Genomic DNA, 27,074 nt, shown 5'->3' with positions numbered 1-27,074 from the left:
TATTATAGGCCCATCATTACCAACTATTGTATTACACAATAACTTGTGTAACTCTAAATTGTAAATCTGTTACATACCTAATATACCGATAGCGTTCATGTTCATAGTCATGTGAACATGAACGCAAAAACGCTTGAATCGATTGAAAATCTTAGAAAATAAGACGGTAAATTAGACAGTCATGGGATTTGGTCAGTCGGTAATGACGATCTTTTTGTATCACCTACGCTTTTTGTCCCAATTTGAATGACCTGCGGCTTGAGATACCTACATTATTTTTTGTCTTACACCATAAAACCGCTTGGCAAATAGGATAATAGTCGCACCAAATATGTTATGCTATTATGGTTGAAGTAAAATTATTTAACATGAACGATCGAGACGAGAACCTGAGTTTTCTAGCATAGGTACCTAAAAGAGTTCATGTTTGGAAGGACTTTTTGTTACAAATATATTGAAGAATTCGTGTTTCATGTGATCATCTTAAATAATTTTAACTAAGTATGGATACTATGGGTTGCAGCGTCGGGTTGGATCAGGTGTTGAGGGGAGTTTGATTGCAACGTCTGCGATGTCTGAAAAGTCCAATAGATTCCAGAGCGGCATGTTCTGCCACACACATACTTTTATTGTTATTGTTTGTAGGTACTAATCAATTACAAGGTACAAGATAGAAGTATCCATGATTTCTATTTTGATATTGGTACATTGATTGAACAATTGTCCGGACGATAGCATTTTAGTGCCTACTAGATTTTATCAATGATACGCCTTGTTGAGATAAGATAGATAAAAAGCGCTCAGGACGACTTCGACATTTTCCTAAACTTGGCACTTTCCTATCTTGTCTCTTTTTTAACTTGCCATTTTCTTACCTGGTCTCTTTCCCAAACTTGTCTCTATCTTAAGAGTGCTATTACCTTTCGGGGATGAGCGAGTTTAGGTATTTTACGCGCTGCGGCAGGCCCCGCGAGCTCAGTACGCCGATCCGTTCCACCGCATTTTCCCTCGGTCGCACTAACAATGATGGATTAAACATTCTTGATCCGATCGTGAAGCATATTGAAATCAACCATAACAACACTAACTGTACTTTAATATCAAAGTCCTAAAAATGTTATTTGGTACGAAAATACTAAATCCAGTGCAAATATACATACTTATGTAGGTCATTATTACTAAAAAGAAATTATACGTAAGTACTTACTTAGGTACTCGCTTATTTTCATTTTTCGCCATTGCATATGGTATAGGTTGTATAGTGAAACTATTTTAGCTATATAATAAAACCTTTAATTTGTATCAACGAGGGTTTAGAAACGAGCTGGTACTAAGCATCTGATGATGAAGCCTGATGATGATGATGAAGGTGGTCACGGATACCAATCAACCATGTAGTAACATGATTAGGCTCGTTTGATTCGTCTCAAGAAGATCTTTGGCACTAGGTGATACTCAGGGTCTGATGATGGAGCTGGAAGGTAGTCACCGGTACCAGTCAACCATGCAACTAAACCACTTCGTGTTTGGGCTCGTTTAATTCATTTCAACAAGATCTTTGACACAAGATATGACTCAGGGTCTGATGATGGAGCTGGAAGGTGGGCACCGGTACCAGTCAACCATGCACCTAAACCACTTCGTGTTTGAGCTCGTTTTATTCGTCTCAACAAGATCTTGGACACTAGGTGATACTCAGGGTCTGATGATGGAGCTGGAAGGTGGTCACCGGTACCAGTAAACCATGCAACTAAACCTTTGGGCTCGTTTTATTCATTTCAACAAGATCTTTGGCACAAGATATGACTCAGGGTCTGCTGATGGAGCTGGAAGGTGGGCACCGGTACCAGTCAACCATGCAACTAAGGGATCATCCATTAATTACGTCACACGAATTTCTAGGTTTTTTTACCCCTCCCGTCCTTGTTACACTTGGTCACATTTTGCAAACCCCACCCCCCTGGTGTGACGTCACATTTTAGGCAATTTTGTTTTCAACGAAATCGACAATATTAACTCGGCATAATTTTTTTAATAAAAAAATATTTTTGATATATATGTCGAAGAGGGAGAGGGGGGCTAATTGTGTGGGGCTATTGATAGCGGGTGGTGGGCATGGTACCTCGATGTATTACTTCACAGCCAAAATAGTAGGTATGCTACCGGTGCATGAAATAAACATTCGGATTCGTTAACCATACTAGTGTCTACTATATTTCAGTACTAAATAATCAAAATAACTAAACGATCTTACGATGGAATCGGATTCAATAAAAATAAAAAGATCACATGAAATCGTTCATATCTTTATTTAAGTCAAACTACACCGGCTCCAACCCTACACCTCTGACCCGAGAAGATTTAACCCGGCAACAAACTCGGCGGGACACATCTTTTCAAAACAACACATAGTTTCTTTATTTTACAAAAGTAAGCTTATAATGGCACATAAGAAATCAAAATAACACTTGGAATAAAACACTTAGCTAAACGGTTAAAGAACGTGAGAATCTATAAGCTTTCAGAATAATCCTTCAGGTATAAGCCTTCAGGAACGTAGCGAATTAGGCACGAGCTTGGCTAACGTCCGATCTCTAGCGCGGTCCGATCAAGAAGAAGGAAGCCAGTTCCAGGGGCGGAGCCAACCGCTCCCGCCTCCAATTCAAGTTGGTAAACCTGCCTGACCAGTCTACCAACATAACGACAAAATTGCCTGCTCGTGCCTACGTTCACTCAAGATACACATCTTGACGTTCCAAAGCCTTCTACCTGTCATTTTAGTTCAACAATACGCCAATAGATGGTGGCGTTATTCACTACGCAACTTTATTATTTCGTTACAAGCAAATAATACGTAGCCAAACATTGCTAATCGACTTTATACAGGCGTTTAAAGCTATGAACTGTAACACTGCAATATGTCGTTCTGGTGTCTCGCTCCGACATATAAATATTAGTAATTTTATAACACAACGAAAGTTACATCCAAAATCTCATTATTGAACTGTACAACGAATAAAAAAATATAAATTAATTTTCGGTTACTGATGAGGCTAAAGTGACATCACAATGTTTGTGACTCCCCCCTCCCCCATGTCACAACATGTCACATTTTCTTGATCCCCTCCCTTCCCCTAAACGTGTGACGTAATTAATGGATGACCCCTAAACCACTTCGTGTTTGAGCTCGTTTGATTCGTCTCAACAAGATCTTGGACACTAGGTGATACTCAGGGTCTGATGATGGAGCTGGAAGGTGGTCACCGATACCAGTAAACCATGCAACTAAACCACTTCGTGTTTGGGCTCGTTTTATTCATTTCAACAAGATCTTTGACACAAGATAGGACTCAAGGTCTGATGATGATGCTGGAAGGTGGTCACCGGTACCAGTCAACCATGCAACTAAACCATTTCGTGTTTGAGCTCGTTTGATTCGTCTCAACAAAATTTTTGATACAAGATAGTACTCAGGGTCTGATAATGGAGCTGGAAGGTGGTCACCGGTACCAGTCAACCATGCAACTAAACCACTTCGTGTTTGGGCTCGTTTGATTCGTCTCAACAAGATCTTTGACACAAGATAGTACTGAGGGTCTGATGCCATGGAGCTGAATGGTGGTCACCGGTACCAGTCAACCATGCAACTAAACCACTTCGTGTCTGGGATGACCACCTTCCAGCTGCATCATCAGACCCTGTGAGTACTATGTTGTGTCAAAGATCTTGTTGAGACAAATCAAACGAGCCCAAACACGTAGTGGCTTAGTTGCATGGTTGACTGGTACAAGTGACCACCTTCCAGCTCCATCATCAGACCCTCACTACTATCTTGTGTCAAAGATCTTGCTGAGACGAATCGAACGAGCCCAAACACGAAGTGGTTTAGTTACATGGTTGACTGGTACCGGTCACCAACTTCAAGCTCCATCATCAGACCCTGAGTTCTATCTTGTGTCAAAGATCTCGTTGAGAGTAATCAAACGAGCCCAAACACGAAGTGGTTTAGTTGCGTGGTTGACTGGTACCGTTGACCACCTTGCAGCTCCATAATCAGACCCTGAGTTCTATCTTGTGTCAAAGATCTCGTTGAGAGGAATCAAACGAGCCCAAACACGTAGTGGTTTAGTTGCGTGGTTGACTGGTACCGTTGACCACCTTCCAGCTCCATCATCAGACCCTGAGTTTTATCTTGTGTCAAAGATCTCGTTGAGAGGAATCAAACGAGCCCAAACACGAAGTGGTTTAGTTGCGTGGTTGACTGGTACCGGTGACCACCTTCCAGCTCCATCATCAGACCCTGAGTCCTATCTTGTGTCAAAGATCTCGTTGAGAGTAATCAAACGAGCCCAAACATGAAGTGGTTTAGTTGCGTGGTTGACTGGTACCGGTGACCACCTTCCAGCTCCATCATCAGACCCTCAGTACTATCTTGTGTCAAAGATCTTGTTGAGACGAATCAAACGAGCCCAAACACGAAGTGGTTTAGTTGCGTGGTTGACTGGTACCGTTGACCACCTTCCAGCTCCATCATCAGACCCTGAGTTCTATCTTGTGTCAAAGATCTCGTTGAAAGGAATCAAACGAGCCCAAACACGAAGTGGTTTAGTTGCGTGGTTGACTGGTACCGTTGACCACCTTCCAGCTCCATCATCAGACCCTGAGTTATATCTTGTGTCAAAGATCTCGTTGAGAGGAATCAAACGAGCCCAAACACGAAGTGGTTTAGTTGCGTGGTTGACTGGTACCGTTGACCACCTTCCAGCTCCATCATCAGACTCCTATACTGTGGATGTGGACCTATATATGTATATTCTGAGATGTCATCAAAAACATTTGAATTCAGCCATTTTTTTCATTTAGTACCTATAAAATATCAGGTCATTACAAATATTTTTAATGCGGTCCGGTTGCATTACTATACTATATAAAACCAAATACACAGTAGTAGGATCAAAGTTTCTCAGTCGCCGTTTACACGCAGCGTCACGCACACAGTATAGCATTTTACACGGCGCCTGCCGCACACAACGATAATAAACCTCGTCGACGCCGTTGTAAACGTGCGGAGCCGACCGACACACGTCCTACCTCTACAAGCTCTGCCGCGGCACTGAGCTCACGACCGCGCGTCATCGGTAATATTAGAGTCGTTTTCAAAAAATTGCCAAAAAATTATAGTAGAATTTCATAAACACTAATGTATACCAACAGTATAAGCAAACGCTGCAGATTGCTTGAGTATGAAAATTACTTCGATATTAAGTAGAATTTCGTAGGAATTGACACTTGTTTCGGAGAGAAAATTGAGTTTGTTTTTCTTCGATTTTCTCTTTCTAACAGGTATTTAGGAAAAATGTCAAAAGTAATTCCTAAAGTACAGGGTATTAGTAATACAAAATAGCCAGCTTTACCAGAGTAAACTTCTCAACATTTACAAATACGAGCTGACAATTCAGTACTAGACGTGGTTTTTCGGAAACGACCATCAGAAAAAAAATCATTACTAATTTAATAAGTCCTTTTTCTAATATTTACAAAGTAATTCCTAAAGATAAGAAGACGCTTTTACTGGAACAAGTACTCATTATTTCTAATAATGAGCGTAAAGTACTGAATGTCATCGAGGAATATCATCAATTTTGCATTATTTCGACTTTCCTTGTGGGAGCGCTCTTAACTGGTCTACCCTCTGGACGACACGCCATTTTCAAAAATTGACGCTTTCCTAACTCGTCTCTTTTTTAACTCGCCATTTTCTGATTTTATCTAAGGTATCGGAGCGAAAAAACTAGCAACTAAACAAAAAATACGAGTACCTGTACTTAATGCACCTGTGACTGAACACGAATGCATAAAGTTTGCTGTGCCTAAACTACATACATGCACCTGAGGACCAAAACTAGTTTTTTTTATTTTTTCAAGTTGGTCCAAGTGCGCCGAAATTTGGCATGGCGGGAGATAGAGGCCTCTAGATTCGAAAATTTTTTTTTCATAGGAATCTAGAGGCCTCTATCTCCCGCCATGCCAAATTTCGGCGCACTTGGACCAACTTGAAAAAATAAAAAAAACTAGTTTTGGTCCTCAGGTGCATGTATGTAGTTTAGGCACAGCAAACTTTATGCATTCGTGTTCAGTCACAGGTGCATTAAGTACAGGTACTCGTATTTTTTGTTTAGTTGCTAGTTTTTTCGCTCCAATGCGATACCTTACATAAAATCAGAAAATGGCGAGTTAAAAAAGAGACGAGTTAGGAAAGCGTCAATTTTTGAAAATGGCGTGTCGTCCAGAGGGTAGACCAGTTAAGATAGAGACAAGTTTGGGAAAGAGACCAGGTAAGAATGGCAAGTTAAAAAAGAGACAAGATAGGAAAGTGCCAAGTTTAGGAAAATGTCGAAGTCGTCCTGAGCGATAAAAAGGCATTTACAAAGTATTTCGATTTTCTAGATTTATTAAAAAAAAACATTTAGCGCCATACATCTAATATTTACTTCAATATCAAAATTAATCGAATCGGTTGCAATTAAAATAATCATGCTTTTAGGCTACTGAATGAATACTTTGATATTTTAATATCAATGCACGATGTTACCAATTGTTAGTTGTGATTGCATTAAATACCTAAGTAAATTAGGTATAGTTTATTAGGTAATTTGCATGCATTTACTTAACCAGGACTTGGCGAGTACTAATACTAAAATAAACATCAAGAAACCTCACCCTCAAAATGAATAAATTTAGCATACATATAAGGAAATATGTTTTGCAAACCGTTGGTGAATTCCCCGATTTTAGTGGCAATTATTAAATACCGTTGCGTCAGGCCAGACTGTATTAGCTTGCAGGCTTTTCATAAATTCTATGTGTGCTCATCGCAAGCATAATTTGAACCCTTGATACAAAGATCAATGAGCGTTCGTAGTTCAAACTTATTCTGGTTCATGTGTCTAAGCACTCGTTAAGAATAGGCGTATATCATTTCAATCGCATGGAAAGCGTGGGCAAGTTCGCCAGAATAACCTGTCTAGCAGCGCTCTTCACTTACTCATAGTTATTACGTATCAAGAGGTCACGTTACACTGGATTGCACAGAATTTGTCACGTATTGCCAAGAGAATACCGGAGCATTTAACGACCTTATCTGCATTCAAGGCGATGCTAGTTCTAAAACTAATATAGAGGCGCTGTCCGCATTTGAATAGTAACGCCTTCAAAGTAAAATAAATTTAGCCAGCCACAGACTACCCCATAAATTACGAACCAGACGAATAAACGAATTTATGAATGATTATATTAATTTTCGGGGTCTTGCCTGAAATAGTAAATTTTCGCAAAGTGACCGCGAAATAAATTTTAATTTAGAGAGTTTTACGTTTGTCGTGTTAACTAATAATTAAACTACTATTTATACATTGGCCTTTTGAAACCTCTGAGGCTTAGGAAAATTTTGCTTTTTTAAATGATAAGCAATGTCCAAATATTATATACAACCAAACCATAACATAACATGACTTAAAATATACAGTTTCCGACTATTCACGACTATTATCCAGGCAAGAAACATTCAATAATCAAAAGCTCAATATCTCTATTAACGATACTTAATGATAATAATGATTGAGAACATCACCAACATTCATTTTGATACAATACCTCTATTCGGTTATTCGGTAAGTACCTACAACGGCTAACTTGTTAGATGTTTACCTACCTACGAATACTACATATGGAGTCCAGTCCATGGTTAAATGTCCTTTATGATGACGTAATTCCTAAAACAATATCGGATGTCGTGCTTCTATGGACGATCGTCACAACACTGTTGCAGTTCACAACTCGTAACAGTTTTTTTTTCTTTATTTTAAGAGCTTTGTCACTGAGTGACGATGTCGCTCTGTATATATTACATAAATCTTAACGTCTACTTAATCCTACATTTACCAGCTTATAAATTAAGTTAGCAGCCTCTGACAGCGGCTGGGATAATATATAATTACATCCACCAATCCTAAAAAAGTTAACATCGTCAATCTCTCGGCGAACTGATTCGTTGCGAACACATTCCATTAGGATGTGATAGACGTCTTCCTCTACATCACACTCTGAACAATTTGGTGATGGAACTTTACGCATCATGTAAGCAAATTTGAACTCGTAACAGTTGTGAACTGCAACAGTGTTGTGACGAAGGTCATGCATGATTGGGCAATACTTATTTTAAGTATTTTAGTAGGTACGGGTATATGAAGGTACATACAATGTTGCGTGGAAGTAAACAGCTACGCATTGTATTTGTTTTGTTGCATTTACGTATTTACTAAAGTGTGATACAAAACTGACGTAGAACTAAAGCAATAGGCATCTAGCTCTGCAAATACCTACGTATTTTTAAACGACTTAAAAAAGGAGGAGGTTCTCAATTAGGTAGCAGATTTTTTTAAATGTTGTAATGGAACATTATTTATAAGTTTGACAAGCGAGACATACCGAATTCAGAATTTGCACAAACCGCGTTCGATAGATACGCTATCTGATTATAGATATATACCTACAGGTTCTAAAATCTTACAACAAATCAGACTCAAACTTATCGTCAATAATGCTACTAATTTGAACAACATTCAAGTAAAACGGGAGATGGCTGAAATGTACATATCTAATAGGGGTTGTATATAGTCCGTCGCCCGGGGACACACCGACCGCAGGCAACTAAATCCTCCGCTTCCTCTCAACCACAAACTTCCGACTGGTTCCGTCACTTCCGACTCTCCAACTCCGAAACTATTTATAAGCCTAAGTACTGCGTAACGGTTCGTACTGTGTTGTGTTGCATCTGATTTCGTTCATTGCAATTAACGCGTTATTGTCCAATCTTGCTGCTTTTTACGCTAAGTAGGTACTTATACTGTAATTTGAAACTTCGCAGGCATCTATGTTCTAATTGTAACTTCTGGCCCGATTCAGATTTTGTAATAGACATCTATTAGATGTCTTTTAGACATCGCCAAGATACGATAACGATATGTTTAAGATCTAACCTGTCAAATTTGACATTTCCGCGATTCTGGAGATACTCTTGAACGATTTTCACAAGATATTACTTGGAGATCTAATTCACATCTAATAGATATCTAACACGTGTAACGGTTTGCTATAAAACCTCGTTTGCGCTAAGCGTTTTGTGCTGGCGGATTGTAAAAATTTAGAAAACATTTTCAAATAGTTTTCAGAAGTCTGTCACTTGAAGAAAAATAATGACATCGTCGACAATTTTATGCAAAAAAGATACTAAATATCTCTAAAATAATGTAATTTATCTAACTTGATATTATTTTAGATCATGCCCTATTAGTATTATGCTGTGTACATTTCCCCGGATCGGGTAAGTGTTGCGAATCTTTAATCTAAGTTTCTTATGGGAATAATTTTACGTTGTATTCTTTTATGCTGTTAACTAATCTGTTCTTTTCTGACTGCTTCATCCGTGAACACTAAAGAAATGCTAAAAGGTTAACTTTCCTGATATTTCTTTCCTTGCGGGCCGGATGACGCAGTCACCGTTGTGTGCATATTCTAATAAGACCAATATTGCTAGGGATCAAGTCTGGGGTTGACTCTGAAAACCCACTAGCCTGCACTACCCCGGGTTGCGCTATGCGCATGCTCCACAATCTGGAAGGTTTCCATTCCGAGCTGAGGATCCCCTATTAAAGATTTGTTTCATTATTTCATTCTTGCCGGCTCAGTTATAAGGACTCACGGCCCTAGCTAACTTATTGTAATTTTAAATACCTAATATTAATTAACTTTTCTAAATTAAACTTTCATTTCCCTCCTACCTCTTTCCAACTTTCATTTCCTTCCTACCTCTTTCCAACTTTCATTTCCTTCCTACCTCCTTCCAACCCTAACTGCGACGCTAAACGTCACATTGGCGCCCAACGTCACATTGGCGCCCATACTAGGTTTAACTGAGCTGAGCACTACCGAAACAGGTCTTTAGCATTTTTTTTGGTTTTCACTGATGTAGGTAGCTTCATTTGTCATTCTAATTTTTAAGTCATTTTTGTACTGTCATATTTAGTTTAAGTTTGATTAGAGCAGTTCCTTGGTACGTGGTTTTCTATTTTTGTTAATTATTGTCAAGGAAATGGTAATTTCCATAGCCTTTACCTTACTAATGTAGCTTCTAACTAACTGGGTTTTAAAACCACATACTAAGAAACTAAAACTGTATTTCAACCTACTGTGTAATCACAACACCTACCCTATTCGTGTGACTTAATCATGGCTCACCCTATTAAATTTTTGTCTCTGCAAAAAGCTGAGCTTGAATACGAGGTCGTTCTCAGAGGTGGTTCAGCTGGCTTAGTACAAGATCTCCGAAGCCAGATGGTAAAATTAAACATACCACCTGAGGATATTTTAGAATCTCACTTAGACCCTGCGATTGATCTAAATAGTGTCAAGGATAGGCTTTCTAAGTCTCAGACTATGTTGTCATCCTTAAAGTGCTAAAATTAATTTCTTCCCTTGTTGCTATCTCTACGTCTATCTACGTCTATAGTCTAATTCTGTAAAACTATCCTCATGAAACTCGTAGTTATATACTAACTAAACCGCTATCATATTCTTTGAATTTTCTAATTACTTAATAGGTACAAATTATTTTTTTATTAACCCCTACCGGTTAATGAACTTCTACAAAGTTCGAGAAATTAATTTGCCATTATCCCCTACCGGTTAATGAGCTGTTTGCCTCTTATATTAGGATATAAGACTTCTACAAAGTTTTATAAAAAAGAAAAGTATGCGGAACAACTTGAATACTGAGGTTTAGAGTTAGACTAATCAACATCTATTAGTAGTTATATGAGAGTATTTTATTCTAGCTTAAGTAAAATACTCAGCCTGTATGGACGCAAAAACACTTTTCTATAGTGTTTATTGCTTGTTTGTCTGCGTGTTGTAAGTATGAAGAGGTATTTTGTGTGTGAAGCCTGATTGATAACTTGTATTTCTATTAAGTAAAATAGACTTAGCAGCGGATTTTCTTAGCAAAAATCCTAACCTAAAAAGGGGGGTATGTAACGGTTTGCTATAAAACCTCGTTTGCGCTAAGCGTTTTGTGCTGGCGGATTGTAAAAATTTAGAAAACATTTTCAAATAGTTTTCAGAAGTCTGTCACTTGAAGAAAAATAATGACATCGTCGACAATTTTATGCAAAAAAGATACTAAATATCTCTAAAATAATGTAATTTATCTAACTTGATATTATTTTAGATCATGCCCTATTAGTATTATGCTGTGTACATTTCCCCGGATCGGGTAAGTGTTGCGAATCTTTAATCTAAGTTTCTTATGGGAATAATTTTACGTTGTATTCTTTTATGCTGTTAACTAATCTGTTCTTTTCTGACTGCTTCATCCGTGAACACTAAAGAAATGCTAAAAGGTTAACTTTCCTGATATTTCTTTCCTTGCGGGCCAGATGACGCAGTCACCGTTGTGTGCATATTCTAATAAGACCAATATTGCTAGGGATCAAGTCTGGGGTTGACTCTGAAAACCCACTAGCCTGCACTACCCCGGGTTGCGCTATGCGCATGCTCCACAATCTGGAAGGTTTCCATTCCGAGCTGAGGATCCTGGACCACAGTGCGGAGCCTTCTTAGAATACTCTGGACCTGCGACTGCGATGCCTGCTTTATTCAGCGGAGCCATCTACAACCGCCCGCCTGCGAAGTAGAGTCCCAGGAAAGTGCCTCCTATTAAAGACTTGTTTCATTATTTCATTCTTGCCGGCTCAGTTATAAGGACTCACGGCCCTAGCTAACTTATTGTAATTTTAATTACCTAATATTAATTAACTTTTCTAAATTAAACTTTCATTTCCTTCCTACCTCTTTCCAACCTTCATTTCCTTCCTACCTCTTTCCAACTTTCATTTCCTTCCTACCTGTTTCCAACTCTAAATGCGACGCTAAACGTCACACACGATCTATCGTAAAAGTGACATTGGTTGCCCGAATTGCGCTGTAAAAGAGAACTAATTGAAATCTAAACTATAACGTATCTGGAATGGATCTAGTACGTGTCGTCTCTTGTGAATATCTTGAAGTTCGAATACGGCAGTTCGTAGGTATGTTTCAGTCAATAGGTTTCACTCTAAGAACAACAATAGGTAACCTACCAACAAACAAATGCTCAAGTATACCTATAGGTATACTTGAGCATTTGTTTGGGAAAATCTTTTTTATTTTATTTGATAGGGTAACTTCCTAGTTTGTCCCATTGTCATCATCTCCTGGATTTTGGAGAAATGGAGGGAACTCCTTCATATACCTATACTTAGTTTACGTCGTTCATTTCGGGATAAATTATTAAATTTTTACTATTAGTTTGCCTACTACTACTAGTAGTAATAATAGTATATTTTTCACTCCTTAAATAGGTTTAGTTCCAAAGGATGGTTTTATTACATCGTAGATAGGTCTAGCAAACGCCCGAGTCTAAAGATTTACCTGCAACAATCATCATCTTCCTCGCGTTGTCCCGGCATTTTGCCACGGCTCATGGGAGCCTGGGGTCCGCTTGGCAACTAATCCCAGTAATTGGCGTGGGCACTAGTTTTTACGAAAGCGACTGCCATCTGACCTTCCAACCCAGAGGGTAAACTAGGCCCGCATTGGGATTAGTCCGGTTTCCTCACGATGTTTTCCTTCACCGAAAAGCGACTGGTACATATCAAATGATATTTCGTACATAAGTTCCGAAAAACTCATTGGTACGAGCCGGGGTTCGAACCCGCGACCTCCGGATTGAAAGTCGCACGCTCTTACCGCTAGACCACCAGCGCTTCCTTATTTACCTGCAACAATATTAAACTCATAAATTCTAACATGTACCTACGTTGATACTATAATACGCAATAAAGTATCCTTTAATATTTCTTCCTACTTACGACACGACGCCCCGAAGCGAGCTAGAACCAGTATTAGTACTTGCACAAGTTGACTAGGCCTGTCCTACGACACGGACTCGACGAATCGCTATCGAATGTGCTCATTTAAGCAGATTTAATATGATCTAATATGTCAACTATTCAAGGCCTAACGAAAAACGGAGTTGTCTTTGGAACTATTAGAAGACACATAGATATGTATCTACGTAATATGTTGTGTATATGTATTGCTTGGATTATTAACTTTTGTAAAATTGTAACCCAAGACTACTAGAAATTCGACTGAATCAATAGTCTTACTGGTTATGAAGCTTTTTTGCCCGAAAGCTGCATTTTGAGAGGAAAGCAAGCCGCTTTGCACGATGATAGTGGAGGCTCAATAAAACGATTTTTTTCGAAGAACCGGTAATTTCGTCCCTTAGGAGCCGAGGTGAAGCGAGGTCTGTTATAAACAGAAAAAAAATCCTACAAATTTTACAGATCATCCGATTTCGTTAAATTTGGTATCAATTGTAAGAAAATGACTTTCTTTATCGTAAAAAAAAATAAAACAAAATATGTCAATACAAAAATAATGTATAAAAAATTGAAAACTAATTTTTTCCTTTTACACTTTATTTTTGCAAATAGTGTGCTCCATATAGAAAAAAGTCTACAAAAAGCACTAAATGATAAAAGCAAACATATTTCTTATCGTATATTGAAAACCACATCAAAATCGGTTAAGCCGTTTATGAGATTCAAGTTTTCAAATTTGGCTAAGTTTTATTAAATGGCGATTTTTAGTACTGTCATATTCTTGAGTTGGGACTATTATTGGGCTTCTGTTAATGACCAAGTTTATGCGCTGTAGGTTGTTAGGATAAGCAAGGATACACATGTTGAAGTGTTTGTGTTTTGATGCCAGTGGAAGATGGCCCTTCGTGGACCAGAAGGTCTTCCAGGCGTTTTCGATGCGTCGATCGATTTCCTTGGACTGCATATTATTGAATGATTCTATCTGGCCCATGCAGGTGTATTCGTCAACAAAATTGTATATCCTGCCCATCTACCGTGACCCTACGTTTCACTCCATTGACCATTAACTGGGTTTTTGTCCTGTTCATTTCGAATCCGACTTCAAGACTTGCTGGTCTAAGGTCTAACATTTTCTCTAAATGAGGTGCAGTGTGGGGAAACAAGACTATGCCGTCGGAAGAACGCAGGTTTTTCAACCTTATTTCGCCGACGTCAATGCCCATTGTTTCCCTTTTAGCCACCAGCTTCTGGACGATTTCCTGTAGGCAAGAGGTAAACAGCTTTGGAGATAGTGGGTCGATCATCCTGTTCGACTCCTTTTTGGATGCAGAATTAGGGCCGGGAACTTGCAGTACTTTTGCGGTAGATGGTTCCGATGAGCTTGTGCCTATAACGCTGCTCGCGTTGCTTCGCTGTGTGGCTAACGACGTGTCTTACACTAAATATGCGTCGGACCTGGGGTCGCCCCTTTTTTCACGTAGGCATCATTGTCTTAACTTATTGATCGTTTTTTTTGCCTCAGCACACTAAGAGCCGCTGGTCTCTACGGCTACTGGTACCTATGTACAAATTCGTAGGCAGGCTCCAAATTAGAATTAGAATATTTCGCTCGTTTAAGTTTTGCTGTATTTTCGGCGGCTGCTCCGACGCGCCCTGTGGTAGGTGTGAAGGGGCAAGTGTGCTTACACACGTCGCATCCCAAACGGGGCTGCGTTTTCAGCAGTGTCAAACAATCTGGCCTTTTTCCGTCAGCCCTATTTAGGCCCTGAGACTCCAACACGTCCAGCGTCCAGTAGCATTCTGAAGTACCTCCTGCCTTTATACCTAAGTAAGCTTATACCTAAGTAAGCTTATTTGGTTCCCTGGAAACCATTTTATTAAATTGTATTATGCACATGCAGAGCACAGAACGGTTTTTTACAGTACTTAAAGAACAAACTTGTAACTAACCTTCCCTCAACTCAAGCTGCACTTCACAAACATACGTTGCATGCAGCGTACCAGGTGAGCTAAGTACGAATGAAGGCGAATAGACCTTTTCAGGGTTCCGTACTCAAAGGGTAAAAACGGGACCCTATTACTAAGACTCCGCTGTCTGTCCGTCCGTCTGTCCAAACGGAACAGAACTGGTAAACATCCGACTGTATCTCATGAACCGTGATAGCTAGGCAGTTGAAATTTTCACAGATGATGTATATCTGTTGCGCTATAACAACAAATACTAAAAATAGAATAAAATAAATATTTAAGTGGGGCTCCCATACAACAAACGTACATTTTTTGCCGTTTTTTGCGTAATGGTACGGAACCTTTCGTGCGCGAGTCCGACTAGCACTTGTCCAGTTTTTTGTGAATATATACACATATTTTTAAAATAAATAAAGTAAATACCCATAAAATACTTAAAATTTACTATGATTTACATGCTTCTTGGTCTATAAAATAAATAAATAAAACTAAGCCAACTTCTGAAACATGGATCTCATAAACTGCTTAACCGATTTTGATGCGGTTTTCAGTATATGATGAAAAATGTGTTTAATTTTATGGTACAGTACTTTTTTCTAAACATTATTCAATGTGGAAGACACTATTTGCACAAATAAACCGTAAAAGGAAAAAATAGGTTTTCAATCTTTTCACACTATTTTTCTTTAATAATATTTTGTTTTTATTTTTTTTATAATTAAGAATGTAATTTTCTTTCAATTGACACCAAATTTAACGAAATTGGATGATCCGTGAAACTTGTAGGATATTTTTTCTTTTTTTAACAGACCTCGTTTCACCTCGGCCTCTAAGGGACGAAATTACGGGTTCCTCGAAACAAAATGTTTTAATGGGCCTCCACTATCATCGTGCAAAGCGGCTTGCTTTCCTCCAAAAGTGCAGCTTTTTTTTCATAACAAGCATGACTACAAGTCCTACTTATGTAGTTTGATAAAGAATAAGAATAAGAATAAGAATAAGAATTGTTTATTGCCACATACATGAACATAAAATAGAGTTAGAATTACTTACATAATAAAATAAAACAGTTGTTATCATATACAAAACAAAAGTGAGAAGATCTTTGTATTAGGCAAAGGGTTCCAGTCTCAGCGTGTGCCGGGCCTAGGTGCCCGGCGCTGGTTTTCAGACCGGTCCCAGACTAAGGACGGTCGGAGAATATTACCTACATTATTTATGACAAATTACAGTACCTACGTTTGTGCTCGTTTGTATACATAGGGTTTTACTACTAACATTTCAGATGAAAAATACTACATTTAAAATACAGTCAAAAAATAGTACATAATTGCAATGAGAGAGAAAACGAAACACTTGCTAACATTTTAGACACTTAAAAGTAATACCAGTTGTACTATATTGCAACAGTGGATTTATATAAATTGAAAACTAATATTATGATTGGTATTACAAATGCTCGCGATTGTGTTTGTATGGCGGTGTGTGTGTGTGTGTGTGTGTGTGTGTGTGTGTGTGTGTGTGTGCGCGTGCGTGTGTGTGTGTGTGTATATGTGTGTATATGTCTATGCGTCTGTGAGGTGTGAACACATACATTGTTTAACTTTAGTGGGGAGGGAGGGTTCCACTCTGCTTGTCTAATAAGTGAGCCTTTACTAAACGTTTGTATTTAAAAAGCGGTATAGGCTCACGGAGGGGCGGAGGCAGGTCATTCCACACTTTGGAAGCAGCAAATTTAAAGCTCCCTCTAAAGAACGCTGTTTTATATTTAGGCATGGCAAGTTTAGTGCAGTTTCTTAGCGGCCTGGTGCGTGTGTCTTTTATCCATTTTAGCTTTTCGTATAGATAGTAGGGCTCCTGGAGGTCTAAAACCTTTCTAACTGTATAAGCCAAATGTTGCTGCCTACGGTTCTCCATGTTTAGTAGTTTCTTGTCGTTAAGAAATGGAGTGATGTGTGCTCGTTTAGGCACCTCATAACAGAAACGAACGCATGCATTTTGTACGCGTTGGATAGCTTTTTTCGTTACTGCTAACAGTCTTGGCCCGTACACCACATCTGCGTAGTTAAAATGAGAGAGTACCAGCGATTCCACTAGTATCTCTCTCACTTTCACTGATAGATATTTTCGGATATTATATAATACCTTGAGTCTGTAGAAGGCATTTCGAATTTTTAAATTAACATGCTCTACATAACGCAGCTCGCCATCCACAACGAGACCCAGATTTTTAGTACTTTCAACTTGGTTGATAGGCTCGTTACCAATTTGTACGCTTGGGTTCTGTTCTTTGATAGCTGCGCGCTGCCATTTATTTCCTATAACTATATACTGTGACTTCGATGGGTTTAACACAAGATTGTTTTTCTGCGACCACTTAGCTATAGTTAGTAAGTCTTCGTTTATCTTATTAAGGGACTCATTAAGGTTTTTTGGATCAAATGAATAATATAATTGAGTGTCATCTGCGTATAAGTGTACGTTACAGTGTTTCAGGTTACTAATCATATCAGCTGTGTACAGAATGAAGAGCAACGGACTCAAAACTGATCCCTGCGGTGTGCCGCGGTTGATTCTTTCCGTTTTCGACTTTATCAACTTGCCTTGTTCCGTTGGTATTTCTACGTACTGCTTTCGATCTGTGAGGAATGATTGAAACCATGTACATGAAGATGCACTTACGCCGTAGTAAGCCATTTTCGAAAGCAGCAGTGTCTGGTTAAGGCAGTCGAATGCGCGGGAAAAATCTAGTAGGACGAGGATAGATCCCATACCCCTGTCTGTCGCTGCAGTGATGTCATCTGTGACCTTGGCCAATGCCGTGGCCGTTCCGTGCTTGCTCCGAAAACCTGACTGCGTAGCTGGTAGTAGATTGTTTACCTCTAAGTACTTTGTGAGTTGATCACAGACTGCTTTTTCAATAATTTTTGAAAGTACCGGGAGGATACTAATCGGGCGTAAATCTTTATAGTCTTCGGTTCTATTCGATTTGGGTATCGGCTTTACCCGAGCAAGCTTCCAAGCCTCCGGATAGGTACTAGATGCAATAGATGCATTGATTATATGTGTTATTATTGGCAGGGTAACATGTAGCGTGAGGCGGATCATTTCTATTGTGATATTATCACAGCCACTAGCGTTTGTTTTTATTGAGTTAATTATTTTGAGGATTTGATCTTCTGTACAGCTTTTTAATGTAAATACATTTGCCTGATTATGATGCTCAAACAACGCTAGCATGTCACGGTCCGTCTCATGGGTTCCTGGAAGTGTTAAGAAGAAATTATTGATCTCGTCAGCGTCGGATAGATGTTGTGGAATTGACTGTGCTTCGGTTTCACCTAGAATTAAGGAGCTTCTTAGATAGTTCCACATTTGTTTGGGATGTGACCTGTTTTTATTGACGTAAAACGAGAAATATGCCGTTTTTTCACGTTCCAGGGCCCCGGTAGTGAAATTTCGTAAGTCTTTGTAGTGGTTATAGTGCGATTCATTTTTAGTTCGTTGAGCTCTCTTTAAGGCGTTGTCACGGAGACGCATCATAGTTTTAATTGTGTCGGTAACCCATGGAAGAGATCCACGATTGACCTGTGTTCGGCGTACCGGGGCATGCTTGTCGAATAAACCAGTGACAAGACAATTAAAACGGTTGACCTTACAATTGATGTTCGTCAATTCCCTAATTTCCCACCAAGGCATATTTTCCAGGTCTACTTTAAATTTAGTCATATCTATTTGGCTCAGTAGTCGTTTATATGTGTATTGAGGAGGTTTCTTTGGTTTTTTGATTAACAACTCTACCAATATCATCGCATGATCACTAAGCTTAGGGTTGTGATGTACATGGATGGTTTTGCAAACGTCAGGGCAGTCTGTTATCACCAAGTCCAAAATGGTTGAACTTTCAGGTGTAATCCGCGTCGGCTCATTTACGAGTTGCACAAGGCTACGGTGTGATAAGAATGTCGTTAATTTTTTTACGTTAATTTTATCCCCCAGTTGTACATCAATATTAAAATCGGTTAGTAGAAACAAGTTCTTACAAGATGCAAAAAAGTCCAATGAATCGTTAAGCGCGTCGACTGCACTTTCGACAGATACAGATTCTGGCCTGTATGCCGTGCCGATAGCAAACCGACCTACACCTTGGACGTGCAATTCTAACCACATTTGCTCTAAAGAAGAGGCAGGGTGCTGTCTTACCCGGGCTCGCAAGGATTTTCGTATATAAAAACCCACCCCACCTCCCTTGGCACCGTTTGAGCGCTGTGTACTAATAAAGTGTACTGAATTGACAAAAAAAAATACGTAGTCCAAACACATAATATACTTAAATAAAATTGTCGTTCGCGCTAATTAAATATTTATAATACCTACTTCATGATACTCGACTACGCACGGGTATTTTCTGTTTAAGCGTGAGCTAGATCACCACTAAGTATACAAATGCACGTATAATTCCAATGCAAAATCGATAGAGCAAAGCAATTGAAACGTGAACAAGGAACATTCATCATTATAGGCCACCGACCTCTGACATCTGTTTTTGTTTTCACTTTTATAAAGTACGCGCCTGTAAATAATTATAATAATAGTAGCGTATCACGCCACATATGTGCTTGCCATAAAATTGTTTGTCTACATACGGCATGTGATTAATAACTGGTTTTGTTGTTGCAGGTTGCAATAAAGAAGTTCCCGCTTGGCTGGACAAGGTCAAAGGTGGGTAGTTTTTGCAAATTAGACATGTTTGCTGTCTATCAACTTTATCTGCATATTTACCATTTGATCGTGCGACTGCGTAAACTAGCTCACAGAGCATCTCCCTCGTACTTACATCGGTGTTTTTAAAACCGCATAAACTCATGGTGAGGGTACTTAATTGAGTCAAACTCCTATAGAAATGTAGGTAAAATGCGGATGCAATTAATTTAATTTCTACATATTGAATTTAAAGAGCGTTAAACGCTTGCATTGTTCTGACTCAATTTCATCCAGCTGTGGATTTTCCTTTTTGCTACTGTTATTTTCACACTATTTTACCTAGGCATATCGAGAGTTAGTAGCAGAAAATAAAATAAAATGTGAATTGCCACAGTTGAATGAAATTGAGAATCAAATACGTACTTACCAAATATAACTCAAAGGCAATCGGCCGCCCGTACTCCTAGCCAGGACCGATTGACCCTCACCTAATATCAGCAAAGTGTAAATTCAATCATGAACATGACACCTGTATCAAATCGAACACTCGGTATTGCGGTATTGAGACCTACTTTATCATATGCATCTGGTTCAACAGACTTTCATCGAAGGAATAAAGATGTCTTACGTCACTATCCGATTTGGGCCAGGGATATAAAAGTGATTCATAAATTGTCCCGATTAAATGCAGCCGGTTAATCGATTTGCATTTTTGCACGCACTACGACATAGCATAGGCCCCCAGTTCCGATTGTATGCAAAGCGAATCATTTATCTAACGACTAGTGTTTAATATGCGAAAGGTGTTGTAACTTAGCTTTCGGTATCATCAATATGCCAAATACCTAGTCTACGCTGTTATTGTATACCTACGCCTAAGCTACCTAATCAATCAATCTTGTAATATAATATTTGTTTAACGTTGTAAAGGGCCCCAAGTTCGTGTTAGTACGTTATTTCGTTAGTTTTGTTTCTGGCGCAAATAATAAGAAATACAAATATTTTTTATTCAAATTATACATATGAAAAAAATCTGTATTATTTAATCTCTTCAATAAAATAATAACCAATATTTTAGTGATTAAACTGAGAGTAATACGACGGTCGAAACTGTCAGACGGCCGCGAACAACTGTGTTGTATGCGTGCACTTTTTTTAGGCGTAAGGTGCGCGCTCTCACTTGTTAAGCTTATAGGAAGGAAAAGCTAAACCCATTCGAAAAAAAGTTTTTGGGAATGTTTCTGTGGGTTCCTTAGTAATTGATTTGATAAGAAAAAAGATTGAATATATGCATAGAAATACCTTAAAATTGCAATAAATCGACTCACGAAATAGCGGTCATTATATTTTCGGGTGTCTCTTATTTCGTGCCACTAACGAAACAAGGATTTTCTAGATACATTTTGAGTGCTTGTTTTTAAATATAACAACGAAGATAATTAAAAAAATAAATTAGAAAACAATTCATGTATTTCATGAAGTTTCGTATGAGCGAAATTCGGTATATGTTTTTTTCACTAGAATTCTCATAAAACGAGTTTGAATGTGACCCGAGTTATTTTTAAGGTAAGTATATTCCACGTATATTCTCAATTTCTCATATTAACTACTAGCACAATTTTATTTATAATTCAATTTATTTGATTTATTTTTGTGTATGTTTATATTTAACGTATAAAATAGTTAATATTTTTTTTGTAAGAAAAAAAAAATTTGGTATTTTTTTTATTTTTATTTATATAGTTTCGGCTTTTAATCAAGTATTAAAGTACCCATATGGTTTACGAAGTCTTAATTCAACCATTAAAGTCGACGAGTACAAAAAGCTTTAAGCTACTTAGCTCTCAATTTAATTTTTTTTTTCAATATTATTTTTAATTTGACCTTACAATTACTCGTAAGTAGGTAATTTAAAATGATTATCAGCAAATTATCACCAATTACTCTAAGAAAACTTTATTACGAAACAGGGGACACGAATTCACGAACTTAGGAGCTGAGCTAAATTTGTATCACGAAATGGGAGCCAAATAAGAGGTTCACGAAAAAATTCATATAAAAAAAAGTTTCAACTAAAACCCTATAGTTTATACATTAAATTATTAACAAAGAACTAATATAACTTACTCAAAAGCTTTCAAGGTGTTGATATGCTTAGTAATATTAGTAATATACAAACTCTCAAGAGCCTTAACCTGCCGAAACAGGGGCCCTTTACCTTAGGTACGTACTTAGTTGGTCTAGTTTTGCAAGGTTTCGTTTATATTCATGTAAAACGATGTCACATTTGTTTACTGTTTTTTTTTACATAAACATTTAATCTAGAGAAACTAGTAACATGACTCAAACATTAATTTCGTTCGTCACGTAGGTAGAGATATTAACAAACATATTTATCATTTTATCTCTTATTTAGCAGTACCATCTTGATGTCTCTATCAAAGTTATTGAGTAGGTATCTATCTTACGTACCTACTTAAATCGTCACCCGGTAGTTTTGTGTAAAGAATCAACAATTACAAGTACTTACTGTTCAAAATCTTAAGTTTTGATAAATGATCCTTAAGTGCGTTAGTCACAAATAAGACCTACCTACTGGTCAAACATTTTTACAGTTCAAAAGTGATTAAAAACGCTCCGCTCGTTCCGCTCGATTTAATGTATTGTGGTAGGTACAAGTTACACGTCCAATACATAATTATATCTTGAATGTATCATTGTTGATTCAAGGTGGGTGGACCGGCACCCACCGCTATCTAATCTCTTGTTATCTACCTGAATCCTCAGAGCGATGCGTTCTCTAACAGTGAACCGCCATACTCGTAACTAAAAAGTATAAATTCCTTAAAGTGTCAACTTTCTTTGTTATTCTTAGTGCAATTAGTGATCATTTCTTAGAATTCATAATCATCAAAGGTATGTTTCGGACAGTTCATCAAAATGACGCATAGTTAATAGACAGTAAATATTTGGTTGGAATTACGAATTGAAACAACATTACTCAACTTAAATGAATAATTATTCAGCGAATAGTTTCTCTTTTTATTAAACACTTGCATGTGAATGTGTAAAATTGTATGCAGTGCCGGCACAAACAGTTCTTTAGAAGTCATTTTGTCTGCCCTTAGTGTAGGTAGTAAATTCGTATTGACGAAGGAAGAGCTGTGTAACACGGCGCGATTATTAAGTAGGTACTCTATCATTTGATGTGAAGAACTTTTAAACCGAGCCCTTTTTTTGAATATAAAAGTTCGACTTTTTCGATTTCGTTTCCACAATACAAAATAAACTTTTGACCTTACACGCCATGCGAGAACTTATAAATAATTACTAATCAGGTTTAAGGGTAAATTAAATACTTAGATATTAGCATCTAAAATGTTTAAGTATTTCAACTAAAATACTTAAGCTAGCAAAGAAACTGAGGGAAATCTCTAAAACGAGCAATACAATAGTTTTAACTGTATAGGGCAATTCTTATTAAACTTACCTAACTACGTTAGTAATAATATGTTAGGTAAATAGGTACATAAAAGGAAGGCAGACTGTCAGAGAGTCCTCTATGTCTATAAGTCAGTTTTTTATCCATGTTGCATTATTCTGTGCAATAAAAAAATAATGAACAAATATGTAGGTAAATAAGTAGGTACATAAGTCGTATTCCAAATCTGCTAAATTTGTCGAACAGGTAGGTTAGGTAATAATCAAAGCAAAAATATGTGCGACACTGTTGAATTTCTCACTTACCTACAGGCAATATACGATTTGCATTGTTTCGTGTTTGTGTTAAGGTCAACCGGTTGTCATTTTCCTCGCTGTAGACCAACGTTAGATCATATTCCAATTTGATTATGATTAAACAAACCCAAAATAGCTGTTTTGTGACTTTCGCAAATTCTTAAAAACTAAATGAGACGAAATCGAATGCCATCGAGATTAATTGTCCCTTTGACTAATAATATAATATATTACAAAAAGCATCCTATGCAGTGACCTTACTAAGTAGCAGAGAACAATCGCTTGCCGAGTGTCACATATCTCCTCCAATAGACTGACAGATGGACATACATAGCGCAGATAAGATTTCACTAGAACAATGCCAGGACCATCTGTTTTATAACGCGCCATGCCTATATCTACACTAACTCATTTGCCAGCTGTTAACTATCGCATTCTCCAAGCAGGCACAATTTCAATTGATCACTCCTCTACACAAGGCAAATAACAGCACAATTTATTTTATCCGGCACCTGCAAATAGATTTTATGTCTGGTAAACAAAAGAATATTATTCATTCTTGCTTTGAACACAACATATTAAGTCCATTGTGGTCTTGGTAAACTAAAAGTTGAAAAATAGTACGAAAAGGAAATACCATTGTTAAGCACTGTTATTTGTAACGTGACCGACCGCGTGGTTTCGAGAAAAAGCCTTGATGTAATCCGTTCTAATAGTGGTATTTTTCGCATTTCAGAGTTCGCTACGACATGGGGACGAGGCTCCGGGAGTTACTACTGCTCCTGGTGGCGTGCACGCTAGCGTTTAGCGAGCCCGCCAACAAGACTGCTAAGACTGACAAGGACGACAACTTCCTCTACCAGTATGACGACTACGAGACCGCCGACGACCAGAAAGTTCTCTTCAGTGAGGACAAGCCCTGCCCTAGAGATTGCATTTGCACCGCCACCCAAGGATACAAAATAGCCAAATGCAACCGTCTCGAAATTGGCACGCAGAAATTCGGCGATGACATCACAGACATAGTGATTGAAAACGCTGATCCAAGATTCCCCATTAATCTAGACGATTATATCTTCAAGAAGCTCGGCCTTCACCAAATCGCAACTGTGAAAATTGTGAACAGCACGATTGGCACGATCGGCCCTAACGCTTTTCATGGCCTGCAGGACCTCTATGCGGTCAACCTATCCAACAATAAGCTAAAGAGTCTTCACCCTGAGACGTTTGCGAACAACAAGAAATTGTTGTTGCTAACTCTTTCCAACAACCCTTTGAAGTTCCCTGCACCCAACACACAGGATTATTTCTTGAATGCATCATCCGTGCAGGAACTTGATTTATCCTACTGCAACATGCAATACATTACCCCTCACAGTTTCAAAAATCTACCTAGCGTGATGTATCTGAATGTGGCTGGCAATAATTTGTCAGAAATGGATCCCGATACGTTCAAGAAGCTCTTAGACTTGGAAGAACTTGACTTGAGCGATAATAACATCCAGTCTCTACCCAATGACATTTTTTCGGAAAATACCGAGCTTGCCACGCTCCACATTCAAAGGAATCCAATTGATACTGTATATGACTTACAAGTTTCCGACTTGCTTACGTTGAATGCTGGTCAGACAAATATCAAGTTTGTCGGACCATCTATGTTCAATGGAATGACGTACATTGCCAATCTTAACCTCAGCGGAAATAACATTGAAAAGATACACAACCAAGCTTTCCACAAGCTGATTGAACTCAACTACTTGGACCTCTCCTATAATAATCTCGATTTCATTTCAAGCATTCTTATCAAAGAAAACATTGAATTGGATATTTTCAAAATCTCTTATAACCCTAGACTGAAGAAGCTGCCAGAAGATGGATTCAACTGTTCCGCTGATCAATTCAATATGTACTTATTTGAGGCTTCAAACTGTGGCCTTGAAGAAATTTCCGACAACGCACTAAGGACTTTCACCGCACTTTCTCAGATCAATCTGTCCGGCAACAAGATCAAATCAATCAGTAATCAAGTATTCTCGCGCTGCCCTAAACTAGTGGACATCAACTTGGCCAACAATATGTTGACGACACTTGACATTAAGATCTTCGAAAAGAATACTGAGCTCGGTAGGCTGAATCTGCAAGGCAACCCAATCAAAACATTTTCAGCGGAAGTTTTCCTTCATAATCCCACGTTACAGTGGCTGGACTTGAGCCACGCTGAGTTGACTTCTCTATGGAAGTTGGAAAAGAATCATCCCAAAACACTTCTTGGCAACTTGAGTTTCCTGAATGTTTCACATAACAGGATTGCAGAGATCAAATTGCCTGAAGTGGAAAATCTGAAAAAACTGCGCACTCTGGACATTAGCAACAATCCTTTGGCTTGCGGCCGTGAATTTGAAAACCTAATGACGTGGTTAAGCAAGCAGAAGGTTTCATCTAATGGCGAGTCCGCCAGCATCGCCAACCTGGCCAGAGACGGTAAGGAAGAGGAAGGGACGTACAGCTGGGAGGCTCTTACAAAGAAAACTTGCGGTTCCACTATTATTCACCCAGTCGAGCCTCTTCCTAGCGTATCGGATGAGGAAATTTGGGAGAGAATCGACAAAGACGATGTGGGCAATTTCGACCTTAAGGAGACTCTAGACGACGGCAAAATTGCCGATGACGGAAAAGACACTTATCAGACTGACGACGACAAAGAAGACGACGATGATGAGGATTTAGACGGTGCCGATGACTCTGACGACGACGAAGATGAGGATGACGACGATCAAGAGGATGACGACTCCGGTGAGGATGAGGACAGCAACGACATGGACCTCAGCGTCAAGCTGAAAGAGAAGCCCGCCCTGAGCAAACAAGCCAAATCCACCGTGCCAACTATCCGCGAGGACAGCAAAGTTGAAATCGATGTTAAGTTATTGGAGAACGATAACGTGTTCGGCGACCCCGAACCAGACTTCTATCCCTACATTAAGGAAGCTTCCATGGTCAAGGAAGACGAGCACGGCCACTACTTATACCTGTGGCCTATCCTCATCGCCATCCTGGGGGCTATATTGTTGATGCTCATTATCGCCAAGGTAGTTATGGTGGTGTGCAGTAGGAGAGATAAGCAAATGAGATACAATAGTGCCATAATTGCTGCCATGAGTCAACAGGGCCGCACGAAAAAAGACTGTGGTCTGGTATATCAGCAGCTATCGGAGGACCTGACGGGTCCGGCTACCCCTAAGCTGAACCGCTACCAGCCTCTGCACAGTGTCACAGTGAAGGCTTCCAATATGTATGAAAGCAGTCCGTTCCACCACAACAACATCGTGCCAGAGGCGGTCTGAGCCGCGCGGAGGCACCTTTTACATTAAGAACTTGCAACATTAACAGCTGCTGTAATTTACGTAAGCAGTACGTGATGTAGTTGTAAGCGCTAGTCGGGCACTAGGTACTAACAAAGAGCATTTCATAATACGGTAGCTTCATCTCGTTCGTCGGGACCATCTAGCGCGTCACTTGTTTTAATTAAAGAATGAAAGTATCAAATGAAAAGTCAAATTTTTACAACAAATTAATTTAAGGTATACATATTATATATAATACAAATTAGTTTTAGGTTTATTTTATGTACTTATTATTAAAAATAAACTAGGTACTAAAAAATATTGTTGTTTGTTTAATGTA

The 27,074-nt window shown here is 38.6% G+C and overlaps 1 protein-coding gene across 1 annotated transcript in view; it reads left to right on the top strand.

The window, feature by feature from the left end:
- The window catches only part of LOC134647267 (leucine-rich repeat-containing protein 15), a 64,154-nt gene extending 37,101 nt beyond the window's left edge, over positions 1 to 27,053 (top strand). Inside the window, exons 2-3 of the mRNA XM_063501544.1 lie at positions 19,632 to 19,673; positions 24,130 to 27,053. Coding sequence (XP_063357614.1) covers positions 24,143 to 26,734 — 2,592 coding nt within the window. The 5' untranslated portion in view covers positions 19,632 to 19,673; positions 24,130 to 24,142 and the 3' untranslated portion in view covers positions 26,735 to 27,053. The remainder of the gene's footprint in view (positions 1 to 19,631; positions 19,674 to 24,129) is intronic.
- Positions 27,054 to 27,074: the final 21 nt, after the last annotated feature.

This window comes from Cydia amplana, chromosome 4 (genome assembly GCF_948474715.1).
Source record: "Cydia amplana chromosome 4, ilCydAmpl1.1, whole genome shotgun sequence".
Taxonomy (NCBI): domain Eukaryota; kingdom Metazoa; phylum Arthropoda; class Insecta; order Lepidoptera; family Tortricidae; genus Cydia; species Cydia amplana.
This window is presented reverse-complemented; position numbering and strand designations above follow the sequence as displayed.